General features: G+C 32.9%; 2 protein-coding genes across 3 annotated transcripts; one reads left to right on the top strand and one right to left on the bottom strand.

Annotated features, from left to right (window-relative positions):
- The first annotated feature begins 9,459 nt into the window (after window positions 1–9,459).
- Window positions 9,460–15,966, top strand: LOC129916897 (interleukin enhancer-binding factor 2 homolog). 2 transcript variants are annotated; one of them, XM_055997101.1, is made up of 4 exons: window positions 9,460–9,542; window positions 9,641–9,827; window positions 9,887–10,015; window positions 14,996–15,966. In XM_055997101.1, the coding sequence occupies exons 2-4, from the start codon at window positions 9,666–9,668 to the stop codon at window positions 15,884–15,886; spliced, it is 1,182 nt and encodes a 393-aa protein (XP_055853076.1). In that variant the 5' UTR covers window positions 9,460–9,542; window positions 9,641–9,665; the 3' UTR covers window positions 15,887–15,966. The 2 variants fall into 2 exon arrangements, with proteins under 2 accessions (XP_055853076.1, XP_055853075.1); XM_055997100.1 differs by having other exon boundaries at window positions 9,536–9,827.
- Window positions 15,967–17,572: 1,606 nt separating this feature from the next.
- LOC129916912 (ubiquinol-cytochrome-c reductase complex assembly factor 2) lies at window positions 17,573–20,701 on the bottom strand. Its single transcript, XM_055997126.1, has 2 exons — window positions 20,499–20,701; window positions 17,573–17,895 (listed from the first exon to the last, which is right to left on the bottom strand). The coding sequence occupies exons 1-2, from the start codon at window positions 20,567–20,569 to the stop codon at window positions 17,652–17,654; spliced, it is 315 nt and encodes a 104-aa protein (XP_055853101.1). The 5' UTR covers window positions 20,570–20,701; the 3' UTR covers window positions 17,573–17,651.
- Window positions 20,702–23,926: the final 3,225 nt, after the last annotated feature.

Below are 23,926 nucleotides of genomic sequence, written 5' to 3' on the forward strand. Positions count from 1 at the left end.
TTGTGAATCTATAAATGTGTGCGTGTTAACGTCACTAACCAACGTGGTGGCTTTCACATATATTCACAGACAACACTTTACACAAAAGGGTTTTGGGGGGAAAGACGTACGAAAGTTTCCAGTCTTGGTATTTTTTGTTTATGGTCAGGGTTAACTGGCTGAATACAATGGTTCAAATGTAGCTGTAGCTTGTAGTACTATCAAAATTTACTGAGGGTAAAACCTACAAAAATAGGCTGCAGCTGAGCTACAAGCTACAGCCACAGCTTCACCATTGTATTCAGGCCAGTACGGTAACACCTCGCCTCCACAGGAGATATTTTTCTCTAACTCAATGTCTAACATCTACAATTTTTTTTTTCTTGGCTGGGCAAATTTTTTTCGGACAATTCATTTTATATGCTTCGTTCGCCAGAGGATGATGTATGATTTTTTGCGGACAAAATTTATTTTATATGGTCAATTTTGTATGAATACTTCTTTTTTAAAAATTTTTTTCAATTTGTACATGTACCCATTGCTTGGTCTGTTTTTTATTTGCCTTCCAAAAAATAAACAATTATTTTTATAAAAATCAATTATAATACCTGTTAAATAAATTCAAAATTATTAAATAAATTCAAAAAGTATACACCATTTCATGAAATCTTATTCATTTCAACATAAAACATGCAAAAATTCGCAAAACAAACAAATATATTTTGTCGTCCGCTACTACGGAGACAACCTTCTTCATGACAGGACAAAAAATAATGAAAAAACTGCAGTTTCAAAAGAAAAAAAACACATCTGTCAAATTTGATGTTAGACAATCGTGTTCAGACAAAATCGAAGACACATTTGTCTAACATTGAATCATAACAAGAAATGGCGAGCCTCCACAAGACATTTCTTGTTAAGACACGTCAACATGACAAAAATTATCATGACAGCTACAATGGTGTAGCTGTGGCTGTAGCTTGTAGCGCAAGTTGAAAAATTCTCAACTGTACTCAAATGTACGAAAGTTTCCAGTCTTTAGCTCTGTTCACTGACGCTGTGCTGGACTGTTCTATGCAGAAAAGTACAGCTTTTTGCTGTTTATTGAGTTTTTTTCTGTGCTGAACTGTTCTACTTTGCTGTTCATTGACAAATCTAGAACAGTTTAGAACGGGATTTTCTGTTCTTGCTTTTGAGTCAGATCAGGTAAGAACAGATTCGTGAGAAGTGTCAAAATCAAAGCTGTCATTTTTTGTTTTGATTTAATTGTGCGAATATTTCTCGGGTGCTCGTGGTTTTTATAACTAATAAATAACACTGGTCAACAAGGTTTTTGTTACAGACACCAAGATATACTTTTCTATAGGTTTTTTGGGTGCTGAGCTCGAATCCGAAGTCAGAACAATTCTATCACATCACGTTTTTGAGATAATCCCGTTAGAAAGTCGAAAATGCCGCTTTTTACCAGTTTTCGAGATTATTATTTATTAGCTTTTGCTTATTTGTTTTAAATGAATTTGTAACGGTTTCTAAAAGAACAAAATCTTATCTTTCTAAATCCGTTTAACTCTCTTAAATATCTCTTTTCTTCTTCGAGAAATCTTAAGTTGAAATCAACGTGATTGGTATATCTCATGTTTATTTGCTTTTAATTGCAAATCTCGAAAAGTTCTTTGCCAATCGCTTTCAAATTTTGACACAATGTTCCATTTAGAATCTCGCAAGTTTTTTATATTTGCGAAGGTGGTGAATCGTGGTGAGATACATCAAAGCGTGACCGTGTCAGATAGTTATACCTAATAATTACTAGTGAGAAAAATATAACTTTTTTCTTGTTTAAAACAACATTAGAACTTACAGGAATGTAAATGAAACGTTGTGTCAAAATTTGAAAACGATTGGCAAAGAACTTTTCGAGATTTCCTATTAAAAGGAAATAAACATGAGATATACCATACACGTTGATTTCAACTTAAGATTTCTCAAAGAAGAAAAAAGATATTTAAGAGATTTAAACGGATTTAGAAAGACAAGATTTTGTTTTTTTTAGAAACCGTTACAAATTTATTTATAGCAAATAACCAAACGCTAAGAAATAACCTCGAAAACTGGTAAAAAGCGGTATTTTCGATTTTCTAACGGGATTATCTCAAAAACGTGATGTGATAGAATTTTTTTGACTTTGGATTCGAGCTCAGCACACCAAAATCCTATAGAAAAGTATACCTTGGTTTCTGTAACAAAAAAAATGTTTAATTTTGTTGACCAGTGTAATTTTTAATTATATTTTTCCAAGTTAAATTAAAAAAAATAGAAAAAATAAACGAGAAACGATAAACAAAAAATTCATATAATTTACAATTTGTTTGTTTTTTTTTTTATTTTGAAAACTGACGTTTAAATGACTGTTCTAACTTGTTCTGACGTTTCTCACGAAACTGTCCTGTTCTGATCTAGAAAAATCCTCGTTGAACATACTTTTTGTCTTCGTATGTGCCTGGCTACACAGTGATTTTTCAATGGATTGAAAAATCACATGCGGTGGCTACACACTGTTGTGCCCAATCAGTGCCTACGTTCTATAACTCAGTCGAGAACTTGTCGCATCGAAAAATTTTGAAACAAAAATTCCAAACGTTTCTCTATTTGGAAAAATAACCTGTGTCTGTATCTCGATGTGAGAAGCAGCCCTGTAAGTTTTTTATTCCATTGGAATATATTGGAAACTGTCAAAAAAAGGGAAAATATTTTTACCTTTGGCCATAAAAGGTCATATGGACATAGTTTTACATTAAATATCCCAAGGCTCGGTAGTCCGAAGGAAGAGCATTCGGTCGACGAGTGGAGGGTACCGAGTTCAAGTCACGTTTAGGACATGAAAATTTTTCATTTTTTTTCTTTAATATTCTTTTTTTTATTTTGAAAATTTAAGTGACACAAAAATAAATTAACGTGAACACATTTTTAGTAGTAACATCTCACATTTAATGCAAGATTATCAATTTTTTTTTCAAATATCTTACTTTCTCGCATCCTTTTTGCTTGTGAGAAATTTTGGCAGTTCAATCGAGAAATTTTCTCTATTATTTTCTTACAGACACAGTTTTATTCACATTTTTCCAGTCTGTCAAGCATTTTCATTCAGAATGTTTCAAGGCGAGAAAAATTTTGTTTATAGAAACAAACGAATGTGAGAAAATGATTTTTGTGTCGATTCACATTATTTTGTTCCGATTTGCGTGTTTCATGCGAGAAATTTCTCGATGCGAGAGTTATAGAACGTAGGCACAGGTTCACTTTTACATTTTCTAGGAACAAACGTCAAAAAGAGGAAAAATTTAGCAATGGAACTGTACTACCCTCAGAAAATTCAGTTCTCTTCGTGAGCGTCTTCCCCCTTCACTCCTCATCCCTCTTGCCGACAAACTCACTGCTTAAGCGATTAAAAATCACCGTGTAGCTACCCTTCAAGCAAGAAAACGGAGTTCAGGAAAGAGACTCATACCTCCGACCAAGAAAAACGGGGTTGCACTCACACACTTGCAACTTTTTGTGTATGAACACAAAGTCGAAGGAGAAATCGTGCTGAAAAAACCAATACACATAAAATCGGCTCCGCGGTGATTATAATTTCCATACTAATTTGTGCCGCCTTCGGACCCGTTTCTGAGCCGAAGTCGGACTCAGCTCCACCTGAGGCGTAGCGGATTCGGACCAAGGTCGGACTTGTTTGCTTGAAGGGTAGGCACTATAGTTTTTCGATGTGTATTGCTGTCAAAATTTTACTGAGAGGAAACCATCGACAAACTATACAAAGACTGGGAACTGAGCTGATGTGTATTGCTGTCAAAATTTTACTGAGAGGAAACCATCGACAAACTATACAAAGACTGGGAACTGAGCTGACAAATCACTTTTGACAACAAGCTGCGAGGTGCGATGAATGACCTACCAAGTTTTACAGACATATAAACACCTGGTGGGTCATTCACCACAGTGGTGGCTTAATTTGTTGTTTTGCACAGTTATTCACGGACATCATGTCAAAATTACAAAACCAACACTGTAAACAATAGGGTTTTGGGGATGAACACTGATCTCTACTATAACTGGATAGTGGATAGGAGCTAGAAGTTTGACTCCCATAGAAGACTGTTATAATTGTAAAAGTATCATCCAAGTATAACAGTTATACCAAAAAATAACGCTTCCCCACTGACAGCTAAACAAAAAATAAAATATGGCTGTGCTGCGAAAGTTCTTAAATGATAAATCTTGAAAAGTCCACATTATAGAGATCAGTGGGGGTTAATCGTAGGAAAGTTTCTAGTCTTGGTTTAGTTTGTCGATGGCCTCAAGGATGAGTTAAAAGTTGAAAATTGTTCAACTTGCGCTACAAGCTTCAGCTACACCACAGCCCCTCAAGCAAACGGGTCCGAATCGGCTCCGAAGTGAGTCCGACCTCGACTACGAAACGGGTCCCATGGCGTCTCAAATTAGTATGGAAATTATAATCACCGCGGAGTCGATTTTATGTGCATTGGTTTTTTCACAACGATTTCTCCTTCGACTTTGTGTTCATAAATAAAAAGTTGCAAGTGTGTGAGTCCAACCCCGTTATTCTCGTTTTAAGGTCAGAGTGTCTTTTCTGAACTCACTTTTCTTGCTTGAACACGAGAAAAAGGGGCTTGCACTCACACACTGGCAACTTTTTGTGTATGAACACAAATTTGAAGAAAAAATCAAGGTGAAAACAATTTCCATACTAATTTGAGCCACAGTGGGACCCGTTTCGTAGTCGTGGTCGGACTCAGGTGGAGCGGATTTGGACCGAGGTCGGACTCGTTTGCTTGAAGGGTTATTTCAAAATTATCCATGGTATAAGAAGACAAGGTATGATCATTAGAGTCGCCATTCTACAAAATATAGTATAATAAGTTTTTGACGTTTAATTTGGCAAAGTCAAAAGCAACAACAATTTTCAAGACAAATTTGTTTACAACAATTTCAATGGGCAGCTGTCAAAAACTTTAGAAGCCATTCTTAAGTTTTGACAGTTCTCGATACAGACTTTTTCTAATGATCATACTTTCTCTTTTTATACCATGGAAATTATCTACTGTACTCACTGATTATAGAGATCAGTGGTGCCACGTAGACGTTTCACCATAGTGAACGTCATTTTCTACAATGTTGGTATTTTTGCGTTTTCAACCTTCATAAAATCCAGTTTATGAGATTACTGTGTGTACTGTCGGTGTAATAGCCTGTTTTCACTACCATAAATCAGTACGTATGAAGGATAGAAGCATGATGCAGACGAAAATGTTCGTTCTGAATTGAAATATTTTAAATACACATTAGCTCGGATAAATTTTTATGAGACTATTGTATTCTTTTTTTTGCTTAATGAGAACCAAGATATACATGAAACTGTGTAAATGTGGGTAAACTTGGTAAAATGGTATGTCTCGTAAACGAACTATCAAACTCATATGAAGTTTTAAAACATTTAACATTTTACCACATTTACCCAGAGTTTACAACGTTTCTTGAATACCTGTTTTATAAAACACTGGAAAAATGATTCCCAAGAAAGTATAACAGTATTATTGTTTTAACAGGAGATGAAATAAACTGTATATTTAATCTATGAATAAAAAAAGTAAGCGAACAGAGTTTTTGTTTAAATCATTTAAACAAATAGTGCATTTCATCAAAATTATAACAGTTTTCTTTATTTTTGACTTGGTAATTATCTCCACTGCCCATCTCTTTTTATATAAAGCCTAGTACGCTGCTGATGCGGAACAAAAAATCCCATACAATGCCTTTTCTGAGATGCGTGTTTGCTTTTTTTTTATTATTTATGTTTTGCAGTTTGTAAATATTTTTCCGTAATCCTTGTTCAACAAAATGAACTAGTCGACAAACTATACCAAGACTAGAAACTTTCTTACGCTTCACCCCCCGAAACCCCCTTGTTTAGTGTTTTTTTTTGTAATTTTGACATGAAGTCCGTAAATAAGTGGGCAAAGCAACAACAAATTTAATCGAAAAGTTTAGCCACCACCATGGTGAATAACCCACCAAGTGTTTATGGAGGCGTAAAGACGCAACACACAGAAAATTGGTAGGTTTTTCACCACACCTCACATTTTGTAAGCAAAAGTGATTTGACAGCTCAGTTCCCAGTCTTGGTATAGTTTGTCGATGGCCTTGGTAAGTTTGTCGATTACTGGACCCATCGACAAACTATACCAAGCCTGGAAACTGAGCTGTAAAATCATGTTTGCCTACAAGCTGCGAGGTGTGGTGAATGTCGTGAATCTATGTGTGCGTGTTCCAGGTGTGGTGAATGTCGCGAATCTATCTTTGTGTGTGTGTTAACGTCATTTATCTCAGTGGTGGCTTTCACATATATTCACAGACAACACTGCAAGCAAAAGGTTTATGAGGGTGAGACCATCGACAAACTATACCAAGACTGGAAACTTTAGTACGTCTCACCGATAAACAAACTATATCAAGACTGGAAACTTTCAACAAACTTAACCAACACTGGAAACTGAGCGGTCAAATGACGTTCGCCTACAAGCTACGAGGTGTGGTGAATGACGTGAATCTATCTTTGTGTGAGTGTTTTAGGTGTGGTGAATGTCGTGAATCTACCTATTTGCGCGTGTTTTCGTCATTTACCACAGCGGTTGCTTTCACATATATTCACAGACAGCACTAGCCGTTTTTATTATCCCACTTGATCCATACAGATCATTATTTAACACGTATTACAACAACTACATGAGATTATTTATGTGTGCGTGTTAACGTCATTTACCACAGCGGTGGCTTTGACATATGAAGGGATAAGAGCTGAAGTGAACCAGGTCACAAAAAGTGAATTCGGAGATATAACGAGATATATAAATACGTTTCCATTGAATCTTATGGCGAATATTTTTTTCAAAAAAATGACAATTTAAATCAAAACACTTTTGGATAAAACTAATGAAAGACGTTGGTAGTGTCAAACCTTGCGTGGATTTTGGCACAAGATTTGGATTTTTTTTTTCTTTTTTGACTTATTCCGTTTCAGTTGGAAACCTAAATATATTCACAGACAAGACTATATAAATTGGTTTTGGGGGGGCAGACGTATGAAAGTTTCCGGTCTTGGTATAGTTTGTTTATGGGGGAGACGTACTAAAGTTTCCAGTCTTGGTATAGTTTGTCGACATTGAATAAGAAGTACTGGAAGGGGTGTTTATCCAAAAAAGTGAAGCCGCTTTTTATTATTGGGAGTTGTACAGATGCACATGGATTGGTAAAGGGTCTGAGTGCAGATATATTGTTCACTCAAGGGCGCCAACAGAAATGTAATTGGTATCGTGAGAGACTTCCGTATAAGTGCTATTTTTCATCATAATTATATACGAATTTTAAACTGTTTTTTTCCTCAACTAAAAACAGACTGAAAATTGTTTTAAAATCATCAAGATTAGCTGAAACATTGGTGGTCAATGATTGCATCCGCATTGCCTCATCACCAATAAGAGTTAGTTCACCCCTGGTAAACTAGCTCAAAATTTGACAGATTATAATTTTTTTTTGACAGATTATAAATTATTTTTTTTTTTTAATTTTTTTTTGTGGCTTCACTCACCAACTCTATAGGTGTGATATACACCCCTATCTGTACTTCTTATTCAATGTTTGCATAGAGTTGGTGAGTGAAGCCACAAAAAAATAAAAAAAAAAAATTTTATATAATCTGTCAAAAATAATATATAATCTGTCAAATTTCGAGCTAGTTTTCCAGGGGCAAACTTACTGGGCACGTTCACGAAGTATTAGGGACTAGATATTTGGGTAACGTCATCTTCTGAACGGAGATTTGAGTAAATTGACTAAATTTTTTTGAATCTGATGTTATTTTCAAACTTCGAAGATTATTGAATAATTTTACAGATCGCATGGGGCAAAAACCAAATTTCACTTAACTTTAATAAATAAATAATAATAATTATAACCGATAATGCACTTTTTACTCGTTTTTAACATAAATAGATTTAATTTTGCTAACATAATTCTATAATTAAAAACAATCAGCTGTCATGTTGACAAAAAAAACTTTCCTAATGTCGTTTTCTATTGACTTTTGAGATTTTTGTGTAAAATTCTCAGATTTTCCACTGCAAATAGAATATGAAATCTAGTTTTGTAATTGTGTGCGAACTCTGTGCGTATAAAAAAATAAAACAACAACAAATGTTAAGGCAAATGTCAAACAGAGGAGTGTGTGTGAAAGTGCGTGTGTTTGTATGCGTGAATCTTGATAAAAATCCAGAATCAGATTCTTGAATCTCAGATTCATTTTTTTGTCATTTTTTTGAATCTCAGGACGCAAATAGATCATGAAATCTGAGATTTGTCCACTATTTCCCCTCTTCACCCCCCCTTTCAGCTGTCAAATTCACAAATCTCATTCTGAGATTCGTCAATAGAAAACGACATAAATTTTCAGGGAGAATTTTCTTGCCTAATTTTCCAGTCAGCTTTCCAATAAAATTACCTAAATTGGAAGGATTTTTTTTGACAAATGACCAATCAGAGAACGAGAAATTACCTAAATATTTAGTCCCTAAAGCCAGAACTATAATTGGCGGATGGAGTCGGATGCTACTGTCAATTGTTGTTGTTTTCCATAAGTTTTCATCCGTCGAGTGCGGTTGCGAGAGCACTCGTCGGATGAAAACTTATGGAAAACAACAACAATTGACAGTAGCTTCCGACTCCATCCGCCAATTATAGTTCTGGCTTAACGTTTCTGAACCTGCCCACTCTCATTGGTGATGACAAGGCGATGCGGATGCAATCATTGACCGCCAATGTTTCAGTTAACCTTGATGATTTTAAAACAATTTTCAGTCTGTTTTTAGTTGAGGAAAAAAACAGTTTAAAATTCGTATGTATATAATTATGATGAAAAATAGCACTTATACGGAAGTCTCTCACGATACCAGTTACATTTCTGTTGGCGCCCCTTGAGTGAACAATATAATATAACACGCACACATTTATAGATTCACGACATTCACCACACATTTGACAAAAACACAACGATAGGTTCACGACATTCACCACACCTCGCAGCTTGTAGGCAAACGTCAGTTGACCGCGGAGTTTCCAGTCTTGGTATTTTTTGTTTATGGACTGGACCATTAACAAAAAATACCAAGACTGGAAACTGAGCGGTCTAATGACGTTTGCCAACAAGCTGTGAGGTGTGGTGAATGTCGTCAATCTATCGTTGTGTTCGTGTTGGAAGTGTGGTGAATGTCGTGAATCTATAAATGTGTGCGTGTTAACGTCATTTACCAACGTGGTGGCTTTCACATATATTCACAGACAACACTGAACACAAATGGTTTTGGGGGGGAAGACGTAGGAAATTTTCCAGTCTTGATATTTTTTGTTTATGGGACCATTATTATACCAAAAGCAAACTTTGAAATCTTTATAATAATGTATCTATGGTTTTCTGCACATTATTGATTGGCTTGGTAATTTCAATACATTGATACTTGCTAAATACAAATAAGTTTACCTATTTAAATTTTGTAAGTTTTATAAAATAATATAAAATTGTAATTAAAATTAGTATTTGGAGAAATACGCGATTAAAAATGGTTCGAGGAATAATTAGAGGCGGACGTGGTGTTATGCGTGGTGGAATAAGACCACCATTCAAGAAAACTTTTGTTCCCCGCCATCCATTCGATTTAACTTTGGCAGAGGTCCTCTTTCCTAAAGTATCACCAGTAGTTGACGATGCCGCACTTACTTCTGTAATTTTATTTATTTATGTAATTTAGGATACTATCTAAACTATATTATGTTTATACAGGCGCTATTAAAACGTAACCAGGATTTGAGTCCATCTCCATCGGAGCAAACAACTATAGCTAACCTAGTTTCAAAAGTACAAGCTGTTCTTGACAATCTTGTTGTGGCACCCGGTGATTTTAGTACTTGTGTAAGTTAAATTTTTTTTGAACATATTATGGTTTGTATTATAACACCGGATAAGCTTGAAAAAAAATTGCGGATCCCAGAGCTAACATAATTTTTTTTATAAAATAGATTGTTTATTTTTTCATTTTTTATCCTTGACAAAAAAGGTTTCACATTCGAGGTATATTTTACCGAGGTCTCAATAATTTCTACAGGAACTTTGTGCTTCCTCGATAGTGACGTAGATTGCCAACATTTTCGTGGCCGAATATAGTATTTTGAGAAAAAAACAGTAAAAAAATATATTTTTCAAAAAAATATACATAGTACCTATTCATAAGAAAAATAGTAAGAAAGTCAAAGAATTATTGTTGTATATCAATTTGTATAAAATTTATTTCTGATATCATTTAAAACAAATGTAAACAAATGACTTGCAAATTCAATTTTTCAATCAACAATTTCAATTTTGGCCATTTTGATATGAATATAAACTCAACCGACCCTAGGTCTTCGTAGGCTATTGAAGGTGCAATCAACATGAGGCATATTTTTGTTATTGATTTCGTTCGCCTCATCAAAACAGTACTTTTGCGTACTGGCCAGTAAAATTCTTTGTACGATTTACAAATTTCAATATCAAATATTTGTACTTATGTATATTATATATCTTTCATTCAAAAACAAAGTTTTATGGACCACATTCTCACAAATTTCTATCTCAATGATCCGGAAAACGAAAAGGAACTGTTCAAGCTCCGTAAAAATTTGGGCAAGTTTATTCCAGAAGCGAAAAGCACAACAACATGTCCCTTTGAGAATTAAATTTTTTTTCGATTTTTGTTTTATGAGATAAATACTGTATTATCTTCCCATAAACATGGTAAAATTGTCTTCTTTGAGCTCAATGCAAAGAGTGCTTTTGCTAACAAAGTTTTTGATGAAAGAATGGCATTTCCAAATTCAGACTTTTTGGAGTCAATCCGCGATAAAGTGAATTCTTCAAAATGCTTCAATTTTTGTAAGTGCATTTTTTTCATTTTTTGTCCGTTTTTGGTAAATTTTGAATAGTGTATTTATATTTTTGTGTTTGTATATTTGGTAATTTGTAGTTTCCCGCGATAAATTCAGTTCTCCACAGATTTTTTAACAGACACACAGAAATTATGACTTGCAACAGAAGATGCACTAATTTCAATGTTAAGTTCCGCCATTTTGCCCAATTTTTTACAAATCGGGGCCTTAACAAGTCTGTCAGTTGTATACGTGCTTGAAACACGTAAAATGCATTACCTTACCTTACCAACCTTGAAAAAGAACGTTTGTCAAAATACTTTTTCCCTCAAAAATTAGTACTTTTTAAACAAAAAATGCAGCCTAGAAGCATAATACCAACTATATGACTGACATTGACCATCATGAGATTCACCATAATATACTTAATAAATAACCGTCAACTTCCTTATTTTATGTTTAACCGTTACAGATTATTCTCATCAGTTAGAAAGATGTTCATTTTGTCAAAATACTTTTTCCGACTGTTGTACGTGCGTAGGTAGTTAAAAATACGTTAACCTCTATAGGTTAAAAATAGCAACTGTTGCCGTATTATCAATAAAGTTCTTTGTGAACAAAAACCATATTTTTGTTTAAATTTTATTAATTAAATTATACCAAAAGATTTTCAAGATAATTAAAGGAAAAAAAAATATAATGGGATAAAAACTGAATTTTTGTATGGAAATAATTGATTTTCTCTAAGACTTTGACAAATAGAACCTTCAAACATGTTCTATTTAATTTTCAATAATAAAGAATGAAGAAAAAAAAATTTATATTAAAATGTTGAACTTGAAAAAAAAAATAAGTTAATTTTTTTCAAAAACTTCAACTAAAAAAAGTTCTTTGAAAATACTTACTTTTTAAGTTTTTTTTTATTTTTTAATTAAGTTTTTTTTTACACTTCATTCAATTTACAGTAAAACCCGGATAAGTGCCTCTCGCTTAAGTGCCTAACCCGCATAAGTACCTTTGTTTTTTTAGAACCAAAATTTTAAGGATTTTTTCATAGAAAATTCATCTTTTAAGTACCTTTCGCTTAACTGCCTTCCCCGCTTAATTGCCTGGCTTTTCAAATACTTAGAATTGAATTTACTTGCAAAAAATTCTTTTAAGTACACATTTGAAACAAGTTTGAACTGTAAGAAAAATTTTGTTTCCTAAACCGCTCTAAAATCAAAAATTCTACTAAAGGTGGAAATTAACTAGTTAGCTATTTTAAACTTTCAAAGTAATTTTGTTTTGTGAAGATTACCTATGTTTTTAGTAATCAAACATGTTTTTTTTATTATTAAATAAATATAGAGATAAGTGCCTATGAGCACTTAAGCGGGTTCTGGTAAGTACCTTACCCGCTTTAGTGCCTATCTAAATAGGGGATTTAAGGTAAGGTACTTATCCGGGTTTTACTGTACTTCATTTTAATTTTACAAATAAGAATAAAATGTATACTTATTTAAATATTGTAGGTGTTGCCGTTGTGTTCAATTTTTTGTTTTTGCAAAAATTGCACCAATCGCTTAAACGATGGAAGATTGTCCGTCACTTTTATATATTTTTTTCTTAAATTAACTAGCCAATCTTTTGGTATCTTTTATTTATAAAATTTAAACAAAATTTTTGAAAACTAAATTTGTTTGTTCACAAAAATCTTCGTCTAAATTTAAAAAAACAATAAAGCAACAGCGGCAATTTTTAGCCTCTACAGGTTAAGGTATTTTTAATTCCCGACGTTTGAAAAAAAGATCATCAAAATCGGAGCTGTTTTGCCGGTACCGGGTTCGCTTATATTGCCATTTTTTTAGTTTTAATGTCAGCTTAGTGAAAACAGTTAGGAGCAAAAAAGTGACTGGAATCTATTTATCCTATTATTAGGCCGTGTGTAAATGGCGTTAAATAGTTAACACCGTGTAAAATTTTTGACACTATTGAGGTGAACAAAAAAATTTCAAAAAAAAAAAATGTTTAAATTTTTGTTTGCCTTTTTTCTACAGCTGAAAATTTTTTATTCACCTCAATAGTGTCAAAAATTTTACACGGTGTTAACTATTTAACGCAATTCACACACGGCCTTAGAGATAAAATTTTTCAAAAATTTGATAGGAGATAAGAAAAAAATAATTGAAACTTTTACATCACTCGATCACTGCTGTTCATTTTCTTGTCTCTCCTTATTTTATTATTATTATTATAGTGAGTGTACTTCCGAAATATTGGGCCTTACAAATACTGAAATTTAAAGCTCACTTAAATATTTAACTGAATTCTACATATTTTATCATACCAAAAACCAATTTAATAGTGAGATTAAAGGCTACGCTCGGTTAAATTGAATATTTCGAAACTCAACTATAACCCCGCCTATTAAGTTGAATTTTAGTATGATATAGAATTCAGTTTAATATTTAAGTGAGCTTTATATTTGATTTATTGGTACGGCCCATTATGTTGCATTCCTCCCCTTAAACATTTTCATTGTAAAACTCATGCTTCTAGAAATGCACATCAAATTACCCTTGAGCCCAATTTCGTAGGTAATACATACAGTAAAACCTGCTAATCGGGACACTCTATAATCGGACCACCTTCTATTCGAACCGCACTTAATGCTTTCCCTGCTATTTTTCATATAAATTTCCCTCTATAATCGGGACAACTGCTAATCGGACCATGGACCACCTTTCTAACATTCTTTTCTTATTGTTTTACCTGTTTAATTGGACCAAAAGTTAAAAATATGAAACATGTGTGTTCATTGTTCATGTACATAGGTATGCATTGCATTTTGTTTCCTGGTGTGCTAGCAGCGCCAATTTTGAAAAGCTCTCCGGTTACATCTGTTTTATGCGGGGATTCCTCAAAATGTCTAATTTTAATTTTCGTTTCTTCGCAAAGGAAACAATTTGACAGTGCAATAGAGTTTTTAAAGTTGAATGTTTTGTTTCTCGATATTTGTTTTCAAAAAGGAAAAGAATGAGCAAAGTATTATAGTGAAATTGATTTGAAAAAGAAAGTTAAAGTTAATAAGCCCTTTGAAATTTCTTGGTACCTATATTGGCAGTAATTTTTTACGTGGTTTACAAGTATGAATGAGAAAAATCTTTCTAAATGGACCGGTCCGATTAAAAAGGAACCTCTATAAGAGGACCACCTCCTAATCGGAAAACTTTTCTTCGGTCTCAAAGGTTGTCCAATTAAACAGGTTTTACTGTATATTCTTTCTTTCGTCGCACTATCCGAATATGGAATGCTTAACCCAGCTCAATTATTGTAAACATGTTTTCTTTTTAAAACAAAGCATCTCTGGTTAACAAAATTAAACATTTTTTTTTGTTGCAGAAACAAAATTATACTTTTCTGAAGGTTTTTGATGCGCTGAACTCCAATCCGAAGTAAAAAAAAAATAATCAGCTCCCGTTAGAAAATACAGTACTTCGGACCTTATTCTTTTATATTAGGAAAATTGTTTAAGCATATTTAGTAACGGCTTTTATAAGAACTATTTTCCACCTTTTTAAATCTGTTTAAATCTTTCCCATATCTTTTTTACTGTCCGAGATATCCTCAGTTGTTTGGTATTATTATAAATTTTATATGGTCATTATCTCCTTTATGATATATGAAACCAAACCCACTTACTTCATTTTAAGATATCTCGGGCAATACAAAAGATATTGAAAAGATTTAAACAGGTATTGAAAGATGGAAAACAGTTCTTATAGAAACAGTTACTAAATATGCTCAAACAATTTGCATTTTCTAACGGGAGCTGATTAGTTGTTTTTGACTTTGGATTCGAGTTCAGCACACCGAACACCGAAAACCTTCAGAAAAGTATATTTTTGTTTCGTCAACAAAACCCTTGTAAACCAGTGTTATTGAAAGTTGTTTCTTTTGTTATAAAACATCAATGTTAATAATTTTAATTTCTTTTTTGCTATAGCAACTGGACGAGGTTCGACAAGTTGGATCCTTCAAAAAGGGTACATTAATAACTGGAAATAATGTTGCCGAAGTAGTTGTAATCCTTAAAACATTGCCAACAAAAGAGGCTTGTGAAGCCTTGGCTAAAAAAGTTGAAGCTGAACTGAAAAATGCAATGAAAACAGAAGTTCTTACCAAAGCCGACCAGTTAACTACGACAATGCACGATCGTGGATTTAATATTGCTAATTGGCAAGCAAAAGTTTGCGTTTTAATTGCAACAATACCACAAAATATTCGTAAGCTCGAAGCAGATATTCATTTGGATCCCAAAGCCATGCAAGCCCATTTAGCTGCAATAAGGCATACAAGATGGTTTGAAGAAAATGCTCATCATTCTTCAATTAAAGTACTTATTCGTATATTAAAAGATCTAACCACTCGTTTTGACGCATTTTCTCCGCTTTCTCCATGGATGCTGGACTTAATTGCTCATCTTGCTATTATGAACAATCCAAGCAGACAAGCACTTCCTATTAATCTTGCATTTCGTCGCGTTTTCCAGCTTTTGTCAGCTGGGCTATTTCTTCCGGGTTCGGCTGGAATAACGGATCCCTGCGAACCAGGTCATATACGTGTGCACACAGCAATGACCTTAGAACAGCAAGATATGTGCTGTCTCACAGCACAAACATTGCTGCGAGTACTCGCACATGGAGGTTATAAACATATTTTAGGTTTGGAAGGGAACACAAGTATTGCAAGGGAAATGTCAGTGTGGGACGGAGTTGTTGTTTCACCATTGGAACATGTTTATGAAAAGCCTGTTGACAAAAAGGACGGCGAAGACGAGGATATGGAAGAAGTTGAAAATGCTGGAGTTGTCGAAGATGATACCATGGTAGAGTAACACACTGTCGAATTGTTTGCAACGAAAAACAATGCAAAATATTAAAATACAAATAAATAAACAACAGTCAAAAACTTAAATGTTATCACAAATTGTATTTTTATAAGTAATTTATTACCAATCCCGGAAAACCTATCTCATCCCTTCGAAATTCTAGTTTTTAAGGGATTTTACTCGACAACAGATTGTTTCTCTCTCCGATTTGTATTGAATCTTTATGAAGCCACACATGTGTCAGGCTAAGCATCTTCAAGTTTTATGTTGTATTCTTTTACTGTCTAAAAAAATAAAAATTAAAAAAAAAACACGAACATTTTTTCCAAATATGTACATAATTGCACATCTAGCTAGCTAGTTTTCCGTTGTTCTAAAGATCTTTTAAGAAATAAAAATCTCCCACCTAGAACAAAATTTCGTTACAGAAAACTTTAACCACCAAAAATGGCAATGGGTCAAAAAAACATATCCAATGCCAAGCAACCCCCAGTTCATAAAAACAGAAAAAGTGACTGTAGCACTACAAAATACATTGTTAATAGATGCGTTTGGGTACTTCTTGATCTAAAATACAAAAGTCGGAATAATTATTTTGACAAAATGAACATTTCTCGATTTGTTGAGAACAATCTGTAATGGCTAAATATAAAAGAGGCAAGTTGACAGATATTTAATTGATACGTTATGAATTATGATGAATCTCTTGATGGTCAAAGCTAGTCATATGGGTGTTGTATTACGCTTTGAAGCTGCATATGTTCCTTTGAGAATTAATGTCGAATTCCTTTCAATTGAAAAATCGAATTTTCGGCGATCTCGAAGCGAATTTTTTCTGAAAATCATGTTCCATAGAAAAATAATTCGCCTCAAACGAAGCAGAATTCGAATTTTTTTTAATCCCTCTTTTTTGAAATGAAAGATTTACACGGATTTGCACACACACTTGCAACATTTGACATTTCTCAAACGTCAAGCTGAAAGTTTTCTTCGTGTTGTTTGTTTATTTGAGAACACTAACTTCAAATAAAGAGTAAATTTTAATTGAATATCGTATTTTTATTGCGTAAAAATATATTTTTTCCTGGCATAGTTCTTGTGAAAAAGTCAAATTACTGTGACTTTTCTTCTCGTAATTGTCGTCAAAAAATTTTTTCTCTGTAAAACCACAGCATACGGCCAAAATAATAACCTTCTACTTCATCTTCACTATATCTTAATAATAACTGCAATTTCCCTTTGATTCTGATTAAAATAAATCTATATTACCGAAGAAAATAAACAAAATTATTGATCAAAGGAATCTCTGGTTTTATTTTGCAGAAATTGTTTTGGTTTCAGCTTGACGTTCGTGTAAAAATTGTTGTCAAATGACACACAAAAAGAATTCGGTCTGTTTTCATGTTCCTTTTTAACACCAAAAATTCGATTTTTTTGAGGCGATTCAATAAATTGAAAAGAATTCGACATAAATTTGTTTTTATGAGGTGAGTAATAAACTTACGAGGATCTGTGTATGAATCAATATTTAAAACAAACGCAGCACTTTATACTGGTTTCTATCGGGATCATTTTCCTTGAACCAAAAATTAGTTCCTATTTTGATAGAGCGTAAGTTGGAAACATGTTTTGGTTCCAATTCCAACAAATAGCCGCTGGATATTTGGTTTAACAAAATGAAAATAATACAACTTTTGTTCAAAATTATTTATTTTCACATTGGCTAACGGTTATAATACAATAATAATAAATTAAAATATTTGTATACAAATTAATCTTTTTGTTCTTTTAAGTATTGCAGGAACTCTGACGATAGCACCTGGCTGCATTGGTTAGCCGAAAGGCCAGTTGCGGTCGAATGGTGTTCACGTTTATACGTAGAAAAATATATATTTTTCGAAAGCCTATTCAAAGCATCATTTTGTTTGTTTATATGTTCCATTTGTTCAGCTGTTGTTGATCTATCTGGTTGTTGTAGAATGGGAAGTAGAGACCTTAAGTGTTCCGCTATATCTCTGTAAAATAAAATAAGTATTATTTCTGTTTTTATATAAGTCAACTTATGCTGTTATGCCTTTTGCACACAGTTTTATCAATCGAATTTTTAAGAAATATCTTTACATATTTTTGTAGGAAAATGAACGCTTTACAAAAAGGCCCTAAAAACTAACCTTTTAAAAGATATTGACAAAATCATTCAAAATTCGCAACAAATTCAACAATTATAATAATCAAACGTGCAAGACATTACTGGAGGAAACAGATTTTTATACAAGAAAGGTCTTCCATACTTTTTTCATTATTATAACCAATTCAATCAAATTACAGGCACGATAATAAGGAACTAAAACTTTCAAGGATTTTTATTGCAGAAATCGTTAAATGGGTTATAAAAAAAGATTAAACCACAGAGGAGATGGAAATTGAAGAAAGGGAGCCATTTGTGGTTTTTTCAATATATCTCTAAACAAAGCAATGTTTTTTAAAAATTTGAAAAAAAAAAAAAATCAAAAAATTCCATTTTTTGAGGTTTTTTATTTTTTGGTTGTATCAAAAAGATTAAATTTCCTTCAAAATGATTGGGTTATTCAATTTTTTCATTGAAAATTATCTTAAGTATGGCCATTTGAACCATATTTTTTTGTATTTTTAGTTTTACTCAAGAAAAAAAAAACATTTGAGGGGTAAGTACCATAACTAAGGAACGAAGAAATAAAAATTTAAAAAAGTGTATTAAAAGAATTTTTACTTCTTCAGAATTTTCTAATTCACTGAAAATACATTATTATCAAATTAGCAAGATGTGTTCTTGTAGGAGCTTAAATGTTCTACAATAAAGGTTAGTGGTATTAAATCGATTACCTTAACCGTTTAGAAGATATTCGTATCCAAACCCTAATGCCCACTGATTTCAATAGCTTTTTTATGACTAGTATAAAAAAGTCTGACATTTAGTTGGGCTGAGCTTTAAACCATTCTTTGTACACCATATAGCAAGCCTATCAATCTCCTATTGAAAAAATAATTCAATTCAATTCAATTTTGTTTTTATTTAACTTGTTATTTACAATTGACTTAAAATTAACTTATGTCTAAGATACACTCCGCTTTAACTGAATAAGCACGCAAAGTGGTTTTTCTCATTTCAAAAAGTTCAATTTTGATGGATTCATAATTGAAGTCATCGGGGCCATCAAAGTTGACCTTTTTCAAATGAAAAAAAACCACTTTGCGTCACTCATTTTTCCAGCTCATATGGAGTCTAGAAAATTCTAAACGAATACCTTTTTGTTGCTTGTTTAAAGTTGGTTTCTTTTGGACTTTTAATGGGTTAAAATGATCCATGCTGTTAATTACTCTGCGGAGTGTTGAAAAACTTGCAGAAACACCAGCTTTTTGTTTGATTTTTGCCCCAGAGTCAAATGAATTGGAGGCAGATCTCAAAATTTCTCTTCGATTAATTGCTATTTTTGCCGTTTTTTACTTTAATTCATATTTTTCCTGTACGAACTTTTATTTTTGAGGCACGAATAGGCAACACACTAAAACTCCGACCAATTTCGGTAGCTATAGCAGACCCGGTCAGTACTTGTTCCGTTAGCAAATTAATTTTAGCTCTGTCGACAGTATTCAAAGCTTTTAATCCACTACTTTTTTTTTTAATTTTAATTAAATGACAAAATCTCACTGAGAACATTTCAACCTTTGATTTGGTATGCCAAACACCTCAAAACTCTCATAAACAACGAAGATATTGACCTTGAAAGACCGTGTGTCTATTCAGTTGACGCAAAAAAAAACTGCATTTTTCCATATGGGACGCTTTGTAAGAGAACACGAAAAAAAAATAGCGGTTCTTTGAGAATTATTCTTTCTGATTTGGTTTCTCAACATCGCAAGCTAACTGTAAACATCATCAAATAATACATGAAAGCTTAATCTTAGGAAAAAATGAAAAAATACCTTTGAAAATTTGTGTGCTTATTCAGTTGAAGCGGAGTGTATTTTTGATAGATACAAAATTTTGTAGGCACAGAGGGGGCCTAACCTTATACAATGACTAAGTTATAAAATAATCTCTTTCAAAGACTTGCCGCATTTGTAAATGTTCACATTATCGGCAAAAATAAGAATTTTACTCTAACGTAAACGTAACGGTACGTCATTGATGGCTTAAATGAAAAGTAGAGGTCCCAATTAACTTCCCTGCGGGACACTCTATTTTGCAATACAAGATTTCGATCTGAATTTCATTTGATATTAGTTTAAAAGTAAGAAGAAATCAAAGTAATAAAACTTATAGAAAAAGCGAACATTTTTAATTTAAACTTTATAATATCATGAACGAGTTGATCAAAAGCTTTGGAGTAGTCTGTGTTAATAGTCGATTTCTTGTCTACATCTAATGCGAACTAACACTTTTGTAAAGGTACTATTTTATTTCAGGAAGTACGCAAACAGACCTTATATAATATTTATTTTCCAGTTTAGTCGTGACAAGTGCTATTTCAAAAGTTGCGCATTTATACAAAGGTGTTATGGTTTCAGAGGTTTATTTTGGTTTTGTGCCGTTTCATAAATGCTCTTATATTAATATAACAAGGAAAATAGTACTTACCGTCCTTGCTTATTTTTATCCAAAGGCCATTTTTCCAATATTTTCAGAAATTGCCGGTATTGTGAAGACATTATATATAGAAAATTGTAATTCTCATGGATTAATATATTATTAGGTGTTATGTTATGATTAGATATTTTTTTTTTGTTAATTATTAAATCTACGACATATGTCTTTATATAGATGAGGAATTACGAAGATACCAAACCTAGCTGTAAGATCATATAGTACGCAGTACAAATTCTATACTTGGGCCGTGTGTGAATTGCGTTAAATTGGGCTTTTAAGCCAAACGTCAGTGTCGAAGAAAAAAAAAAACTTTTGACATTTCAATTCTGAGGAAAAGAGTGGCGTATGTTTTCCTCAGTATGCGTTGGTTTTCCTCAGAATTGCTTTGATTTAATTGGTTGGTTTTTTCTTGTACTTCTTTTATAAACAGTTATGATAGAAAGGAGAAAGACAAATTGCTTAAAAGCCCAATAGCTAACACCGTGTAAAATTTTTGACACTATTGAGGTGAACAAAAAATTTTCAGCTGTTAAAAATTTATTGGGCTCTGGGACCTGGTTAAATTTGAGTTAAATTTTTTTTGAAAATGGTTTTGCTTTTTTTTTTATTATTTATATTATTTTTTTTTTTTATTATATTTTTAAGCCTGGTACGCAGCTCGCGCTAAATCTTAGCTCCCATACAAATTATCGAAAATTTTTAGCCGAGATAAAATGGATCCCATACAAGTTATCGATAACTTGTATGGGAATTTTATCTTGGCTAAAATTTAGCGCGAGCAGCGTACCAGGCTTTATCATGGCGAAAAAAGGCAAAACAAATTTTAAACAATAAATTTATTTTTGAAATTTTTTTGTTCACCTCAATAGTGTCAAAAATTTTACACGATGTTAACTATTTAACGCAATTCACACACGGCCTTGATTTTACATAAAAACTCACTACATGAGACTTGCGGCAAATGAAAAGGAGTAATCAAAACAACGAAAAGACAAAAAAGAAAGTTTTCTTTAGGGAAATTCCAAAAATTTTCCTTGTCTTTTAATTTTCTAATTTGACATTTCTCGGCAGGGAAAAGGTAAACAAAAAACATATGGTCACACACACTTACAACAAACACTGTATGTGTTGGTGTGAGGTGTGGTCGTCGACAAACTATACCAAGACTGGAAACTTTCGTACGTCTTACCCCTCAAAACCCTTTTGTGTGTTGTCTGTGAATATATGTGAAAGCCACCACGTTGGTAAATGACGTTAACACGCTCACCATACACAAAAAATACGAACACAACGATAGATTGACGACATTCACCACACCTCGCATCTTGTAGGCAAACATCATTAGGCCGCTCAGTTTCCAGTCTTGGTATTTTTTGTTTATGACACTCACATTTATAGATTCACTACATTCACCACACATCCAACACGAACACAACGATAGATTGACGACATTCACCAAACCTCGCAGCTTGTAGGAAAACGTCATGCGACCGCTCAGTTTCCAGTCTTGGTATTTATTGTTTATGGGTGTGGTGAATGTCGTGAATCTATCATTGTGTACGTGTTCGATGTGTGGTGAATGTCGTTAATCTATAAATGTGTGCGTGGTATCGTAATTCACATATATTCACAGACAACACTGTCCACAAAAGGGTTTTGGGGGGTAAGACGTACGAAAGCTTCCAGTCTTGGTATAGTTTGTCGATGACCCCCACATTGAAGAACATGACAGATACAAATTTTAAATTTAATAAAACACGGGTTTTTAATAAATTTTTGTATAATAGCCTGTTTTCACTAGAGCTCAAATGAGATAATTTCGCAAATGACGTCAGCTTTAATTTCATGACGTCAAATTAAATTTTTTTCTATAGAATTTGACATTCGAAATGCGATAATTTGCTTAATTATCTCATTTGGGCTCTAGTGAAAACAGGCTTTTAGTATGAATCCGCTTTCCAGTGTTTATAGAGGTTAGTGAGTGAATTTAGTAATTCTGTTATAAATTATTAAACTGTTATACAAAAATAGACACAGCCACTGTTATGTAGTTCTTCCAATGGAGTCGAGATATATAAGTGGCCTGTTCTTTTATGAAATTCCAAAATCGACAAGTCAATTTATCAATCCGCTTTCCAGGGTTTAATAGAGATTAGAGATTGAATTTTGTTATTCTGTTATAAATGATTACACTGTTATACAAAAAACTTGCACAGCCACTGTGATAAAGTTCTTCAAGTGGATTCAAGTTTTCTCTATACACACTATCCAGTTATTTATAAATGGCCCGTTGTTTTATGAAATTGCAAAATAGAGAAGTCAATTTGTCAATCCGCTTCCCAGTATTTTATAGAAATCAGTAATTGAATTTCGCTATTCTGTTATGAATGATTAAACTGTTATACAAAAAATAATCACAGCCACTGTAATCAAGTTGTTCTAGTGGATTCAAGTTTTTTCTCTACATAATATCCAGTTATATTATAATTTGCCCGTTCTTTTATGAAATTCCAAAATAGAAAAGTCAATCATCTTTCCAGTGTATTATAGAGATAGATCAGTGATTGAATTTCGTAATTCTGTTATAAATGATTAAACTGATATACAAAAAACAGGCACAACTACTGTGATAAAGTTCTTCAAGTGGACTCAAGTTTGTTTTTACATACTATCCGGTTATATATAAATGGCTCGTTCTTTTATGTAAGTCAATCCGCTTTCCAGTCTATTATAGACATCAATGATTGAATTTCGTAATTCTTTTATAAATGATTAAACTGTAATACAAAAAGCCAAGATATTTTATTTACACGCTATGCAGTTTTATTATAACTGGCCCGTTCTTTTATGAATTTTCAAAATAGAGAATTCAATTTGTCAATCCGCTTTCCAGTATTTTATTGAGATCAGTGATTGAATTTCGTTATCCTGTTATAAAAGATTGAACTGTTATACAAAAAACAGACAGCCACTGGAAATTAATGATGAATTAATGTGAAAGCGAATCTATAGATTGCTTATTAGGTCTGTTTGGGTATTGCCTAAATCAGAAATATTTCTACTTTTGTAAAAAAAAATGTACAAAACTACACGATTCCAGAGTACCCAAACAGGAATTGGGTTAAAAATGTTGAAAAGAGTAAAAATATTTCTATTTTAGGCAGTACCCAAACAGAACTATTATATTAGTATACTAATTTATTAGGGGGGTTCACATTGACCAATTTACCGGACAGACCGATTGTCATTTGGCCTGATGGCCGAATTATATTTTTCGTTCACACTCATCAGACAATTTTCATCAAACCCCATTTTTCATCTTATTTTTAATGTATCTTTCACCTATTCTGCTCTCAAATTGAAGAGAATGGATTATTACTGTCTGCCGGACAGACATGTCGTTCAATTGACTAACATGT

This window comes from Episyrphus balteatus, chromosome 3 (genome assembly GCF_945859705.1).
Source record: "Episyrphus balteatus chromosome 3, idEpiBalt1.1, whole genome shotgun sequence".
NCBI classification, from domain to species: domain Eukaryota; kingdom Metazoa; phylum Arthropoda; class Insecta; order Diptera; family Syrphidae; genus Episyrphus; species Episyrphus balteatus.

Bases quoted from the DNA above. Each gene is read 5' to 3' on its own strand.
- LOC129916912 (XM_055997126.1), bottom strand. From the start codon at position 20,569: ATGTCTTCACAATACCGGCAATTTCTGAAAATATTGGAAAAATGGCCT. The intron at 17,896-20,498 runs GTAAGTACTATT...TTTATTTTACAG, and splicing joins GATAAAAATAAGCAAGGACG to AGATATAGCGGAACACTTAA.
- LOC129916897 (XM_055997101.1), top strand. From the start codon at position 9,666: ATGGTTCGAGGAATAATTAGAGGCGGACGTGGTGTTATGCGTGGTGGA. The intron at 9,828-9,886 runs GTAATTTTATTT...ATGTTTATACAG, and splicing joins ACGATGCCGCACTTACTTCT to GCGCTATTAAAACGTAACCA. The intron at 10,016-14,995 runs GTAAGTTAAATT...TTTTTGCTATAG, and splicing joins CCGGTGATTTTAGTACTTGT to CAACTGGACGAGGTTCGACA.